General features: G+C 41.4%; 1 protein-coding gene and 1 pseudogene across 1 annotated transcript in view; one reads left to right on the top strand and one right to left on the bottom strand.

Annotated features, from left to right (window-relative positions):
• CLCA1 (chloride channel accessory 1) overlaps nucleotides 1-5,929 on the bottom strand; it is a 30,028-nt gene extending 24,099 nt beyond the window's left edge. Inside the window, exons 1-2 of the mRNA XM_025872574.2 lie at nucleotides 5,717-5,929; nucleotides 215-355 (exon numbers count right to left, since the gene is read on the bottom strand). Of these exons, the coding sequence (XP_025728359.1) occupies nucleotides 215-355; nucleotides 5,717-5,878 (303 nt within the window). The 5' untranslated portion in view covers nucleotides 5,879-5,929. The remainder of the gene's footprint in view (nucleotides 1-214; nucleotides 356-5,716) is intronic.
• Nucleotides 4,118-4,671, top strand: LOC112824610 (ATP synthase peripheral stalk subunit d, mitochondrial pseudogene; annotated as a pseudogene).
• Nucleotides 5,930-6,000: the final 71 nt, after the last annotated feature.

Genomic DNA, 6,000 nt, shown 5'->3' on the forward strand with positions numbered 1-6,000 from the left:
TAAGGACTTGTCAGTGGGCTGTAGGTAGGAAGGAAACTTAATAATTGTAATTTTTCATCTGCCTTTGTTCCCACATCAATATCAGCAAATAAATTGACCTTATTCACATAGGAGGATTTTGAAACAAGTTCATTTGATTCTAGAATATTTTGATGAAAAAAATCTGAATCAGAGAAGGAAATTGAATTTGAAAAAAAGAACTTGATATTCTCACATTTTTGTAGGTCTCGAGTTTTGGTCTCACATACTCAGGTTTTGTCTTCCATTTTTCAGGAATCAAAATGGCAACATTTTTGAAGTAGAATCTTTTTTCTGTAGCTTGAAACAGATATGGAGATGCCTGGGTCACCATGTCCTGGGAAAAAAGAAAACATATATAACCAGCACACAATTATGACAGAAAATAGGCAAAGTTGCCAATCATTCAAATTTACACCTGTATTTCACATTTGCAAAGACCTAGTTATTTAAGATGAGAAGGGGAAATGTGGAATTACCTTTTATTAATAATAATAGTTAACCTTTTCTGAGCACTTACCACATGTTGTGTGTCACAGAGTAATGGTTGACAATGCAGACCCCAGAGGCAGGCACTAATTCTGGATCCCCCACTTACATTAGGACATCAGGCAATTTCCTCAAGCCCTCCTGAACCTCAACTTCTCCATGTGTAGAGTGGAAAATATTCTAGTGACTAGCTCATAAAGTTGTTGTGAGGATTAAGGGAAGGCAAGAAAACACTTTGGACCATGTTTACTCAGCACAAGTGCTTATGAAATGTTAGCTGTTGGGGTGCCTGGGTGGCTCAGTTGGTGAAACGACTGCCTTTGGCTCAGATCATGGTCCCAGGGTCCTGGGATCAAGCCCTGCATCTGGCTTCCTGCTCGGTGGGGAGTCTGCTTCTCCCTCTCCCTCTGCCTGTCTCTCCCCCTGCTTGTGCTCTCCCCCTCTCTGTCAAATAAATAAATAAAATCTTAAAAAAAAATAAATGTTAGCTATTGGTTTCATTTCATTTGCTCTTTTGAGGATCAATAAACCTTTAAGGGGGAAACTGACAATTAGAGAGTATAGGTCTCAAAGTCACACACCAAGTAGTACTGAGAGAGAAACTCAAAATGAGTACTTCAGCCCTGCTGATATCACTATAATAATTTTGGGGTTAACTAAATGTTATGAGAGCATTTATTATTAGTATAGTACCAAGTGTTCAATATAAGGAAGTGGCATAATTAATTTATCTTCAAGTTACACCTAACTTTATTTCTCTAAAATGAAAGAGCCTTGGTGTTAAATTATAAATGCCTCTGCAGATTCCCTGAGCTGCTTCATGCCAAGACAGTACAGGGGGTATTATAAGAGATTTATTATCCAAAGGGGCATCGGGTCTACTAGGACCAAAACCACTGAAAAGCGCCCAAACAAGTATAGATAAAAGAGAAAAGAGGGCTGAAGACTGAACCCGGAGGCCCCCAGCATTTAGAGGTGTGGTGAGGAGGAGCCAGCAAATGAGACTCAGGGAGTGGCAGGTGCACGGGGAGGAAGTCAGAAGGCACTGGCTTGAGAATGTTTCAGGAAGGAGAGAGTGCTTGTTGGTGTCTACTACTACTGAGCAATCAAGTATGGTGAGGACTAAGAACTGAGCAATGGATTTAGCAACCTGAATGATCCATTTTAGTGGAATAGAGATGATAGCTCCAAATGAGTGAGTCCAAAAGAATAGATGAGGAAGCAGAGGCGGTGAATACAGACAACAGGTCAAGAAGTTTTTCTATAAATTAAAGAGGAATGGAGAAATGAAGAAGTAGCTGAAGGAGGACTTCAGGGCAAGGGTTTTTTTGTTTTTTTTTTAAAGATTGTATTTATTTATTTGACAGGAAGAGATACAATGAGAGCAGGAACACAAGCAGGGGGAGTGGGAGAGGGAGAAGCAGGCTTCCTGTGGAGCCGGGAGCCCCATGTGGGGCTGGGATCTGAGCCGAAGGCAGACCCTTAATGACTGAGCCACCCAGGCGCCCCCAGGACAAGGGGGTTTGTTTTGTTTATTTGTTTTTTAAAAATGGGAACTATTATACTATATGTATACGCTAATGGAAAAAAAAAAAAAACCAGATAATGTAAGAGAAAAAGGGATTGTTGCAGGAGCAAAGTCCTTGCTGGAGCAGACCAGAGTGACTAGATAGACTCCAGTGCCTGATGGGGCTGGCCTGAGGGGCAGAAACAGTTCATCATACATGGGGAAGCAGCACTCATGCATCGATGCAGGAGTGACTCCTGCTCTGACACTTCCTAAGGGGATAAACTTGGGGAATTTATTTTATCTCTAAGAGCCTCGGTTTCCACTCCTTTCAGATAGTGATAATAATAATGGCTGCCTGGATATTTTTAAAAAAGTTCTTGTAATGGTTTGCATTTCCTTCTTCCCCCAAAGCCAGATTTTTAACAGTCACTAGGAGAATTTAACATTGTATCATTTTTAGAAATAAAAACACTGAGTCAAGATCACAAAAAAGTTGAAAAGTCGGTATAAACCTTCCGACATTAAAGTATTGTATCACAATTTGACTTGTGAAATGTGAATTTTTAGTTTCCCCCGGAAGAATAAGCAGCATGAAATGCTCTTGTCTTCCATGTTTTAATAGAACCATTAATTAGGGAGCTTTGCTTCAGCATCTGTTCCAGGTTTTGAGAAGATGACCTCATATCCAAATACACATTTAAAGTACTGAGGTTTGGAGAAAGTTGAGGATAACAGTTTATAGGGTGGGCTGGTTATTCCTTAAGGACAAGGATAGCATATTGTTCATCACTGGATTCCTGGGGCCAACATAATGTAAATGCTCTGTAAATATTTGTTGGATGAATGAACAAATGAATGAATGAACAAAGTGGTTATGATGAGCTGTAACTGTGCAGGAGTGCCAAGTCAGGAGGTGCCTGGGCTCCCATGCATTGAGGAGACCCCAAACTACTCCAACTGTGTATTGTGTGTGTGTGTGTGTGTGTGTGTGTGTGTGTGTGTGTGTGTGTGACAGAGAGAAGACACACAGAGAGTGAGTTTCTCCCTGACTCTCATTCCCTCACCTTGTGAATGTGCTCCTCTTGCTTCCCTAATACTAGGTAGAGTGTAGGTGCAGTGGATAGAACTGTTGCAGCGCCATCTGCCGGTCTTGCAGGTGGAAAAATGTTGGGGACGGCCCAGGGGAAGCTGGTATTAAGAGCTGACTTAGAGACTTCTGTCCCCACAAGGGCAGGAGGGAGAAAATCCCCTCAGAAAGCAGAGTGAGGGATGGCCAGGAATGGCAGCAAAGCCCACAGTGGCCTCCCTCAACTCTGTAGATTGGAACATCAAATAGGGAGGAAACCACTTTTATTAACTACTCAGGGACACTGAGCACACTTACTGCCCTTACCAGTGTTCCTTTTGTAAAGAAGATGTGGAAACCAACTTATCTTATAGCCAACACATTTAGGACTTCTACCAGAAAGTTGATTTAATAATTGTAGTGAGAAGTACATTTTTTTCAGGAGGAAAACCCCCAAAGATATTAGGTGAAAGCACTTTGAAAACTCTAAAGCACCATATAAATACAAATGACCTTTGTCATTCGAGATAAGGCATCTGTATCTTCCTTCTGGCAATTCCTGAGCCCCACTGACTGTCCAGCCACAGACAGAAACATCGCTGGCCACATTTTTCTTCCACACTTTGTTGCTCCAAGTGGCTACTTCATTTTTGCTCATGCTATTCTTAAAGTTAGAGGTAATCAAAAACTTACCCAAGGTTTCTGATATTGAGAGATTTTAAAGGGTGTGAATTTCTCTTTCACCAATTGGTGGTAAACCTGATAGTCTTCCAGTTCAACAGGTAAGCTCCCCGCACCCCATCAACTGCTGCACTTCTTCAACCCTAAACTGCTATTGGTGATAGAGATGGTTCTCTCTCCAAACTCCATCTTTCTAGCCTTGCTTCTGCTGAGAGCAAGGAACGTTTGGGGGCGAACGTTGGAGCGCTTGCACTACTAACTTCTGAGCTCACACTCAGGAACTTTGCCCAGAAAAAAAAGCTTCAGTCCCTTTGGCTTTATTAAGAGGGAGGAACGCTTGGGGGTCGGTGAGGGATCTCAAGATGGCTGCGTGAAAACTTGCTCTAAAAACCATTGACTGGGTAGCTTTTGGGGAGATCATACCCCGAAACCAGAAGGCCATTGCTAACTCCCTGAAATCCTGGCATGAGACACTTACCTCCAGATTGGCTACTCTCCCTGAGAAACCACCTGCTATCGACTGGGCTTACTACAAGGCCGATGTGGCGAAGGCTGGTTTGGTAGATGGCTTTGAGAAGAAGTTTAATGCCCTGAAGGTTCCTGTGCCAGAGGATAAATATACTGTTCAGGTGGATGCTGAAGAAAAAGAAGATGTGAGAAGTTGTGCCGAGTTTTTGTCTCTCTCAAAGGCCAGGATTGAGGAATATGAAAAAGAGCTGGAGAAGATGGGGAACATAATTCCATTTGATCAGATGACCATTGAGGACCTGAGTGAAGTCTTCCCGGAAACCAGATTAGACGAGAAGAAGTATCCCTATTGGCCTCACAAGCCAACTGAGAATTTATAAACTTGAGTTGGGGAGAAAGCTCTGGCCCTCGTGTTGTAAATGCTGGACATTAAAAATAATGATACAGTGAAAAAAAAAAAAAGACGGAGGAACACTTTCCATCTAGATGGACTAAAAGCGGGACTGGTGACTGATGGCTGTGCCTGCCATTTATTGAGCTCTTACTATGTACCGGGCACTATGCGTACGTTTTTGAAGTTTTTTTTCTAATTTTTGAGATAATTTTAGGCTTATAGAAGACATGCAAAAATTGTACAGCGTTCCCATATACCTTTCACTCCACTTCCCTTATATTCATGCATTGTTACATTGAATCCTCACAAAGTCCTATGAGGAAGGTACTCATTATTATTCCCATTTTACAGACTAATACTTTTGCTCATTATACAATACTGCCTCTGGATGTGCTACAGCCTTTTTATAAGACATTTCCTTCTTATTCTTAGCTGTTTTCTGTTGCACACGACCTCTCTAATCCCTCCACCTTACAGCAATTAGATGCCTCTGCCAGAACAGAAAGTCTTTTTCCCTAGTTTTTCCTTCCCCCATAGGAGAAGTAACAAGTGAGCTGAGGCTGCCCAGCAGCCCTGAGGGAGTTCCTTGCATGGAGGCTGGTAAAATGCACAGTTTCCTCTCATTGGAAGGGTCAGGATTGTTCTAAAATCAGAGATTTGCCTCCTGGGCTCCTATATTAGGATAACAGACAAGGGGGTTACAATTAGGACCATAAAAGGAGAATCTGATATAAGCCAATGGTAAAATCAAGCAAAGGAATTATCCTCCCCGTATCTCACAACTTCTGTCAAATGATGCTGGCCCTACCTTAGTGGAAACTAAATAGTTTTCAATGAAATCGTCTGCAACCAGTCATTTATTAAGCATCAACAACATATCAAACTCTGAGTTATGTGTACTGCATTTATTATCACAAGAATCCTATAGTTTAGTGTTATTATTGCCATTTTACAGCTGAAGAAACAGGCTCAGATATGAAAATAATTTGCCTGTATCACACAGCTGGAGTTAGAGAACTCACGTTTGCTCTATCACAACATTACACTTAAATTTTTTTTAAAGCATGGATAATTACCATTTTGAACTTACCTTTATATGTTGAATGAGTGTTTCATCTTCTGGCACATTAGGGTCAATTGCAATGACAATACCTTCATAACCATTATTATTCAGCTGAATGAGTGAATTGCTCAGGGCCCCTTCCAGGAGATAAAGGACCAAGAAGAAAACAGAACTCTTAAATGACCCCATTGTTGTACATCACACTTTGATTTCTCTCTTTGGAGAATGATGCTTTTAGAGGTCTTCTTTACCCATATATATATGTGTGTGTGTGTGTGTGTGTGTGTGTGTGTGTGTGTGTGTGTGTGTGT

The sequence above is a fragment of the Callorhinus ursinus genome, unplaced genomic scaffold, assembly GCF_003265705.2.
Source record: "Callorhinus ursinus isolate GAN/ISIS: 27379988/994484 unplaced genomic scaffold, GSC_fseal_2.0 scaffold9, whole genome shotgun sequence".
Classification (NCBI taxonomy): domain Eukaryota; kingdom Metazoa; phylum Chordata; class Mammalia; order Carnivora; family Otariidae; genus Callorhinus; species Callorhinus ursinus.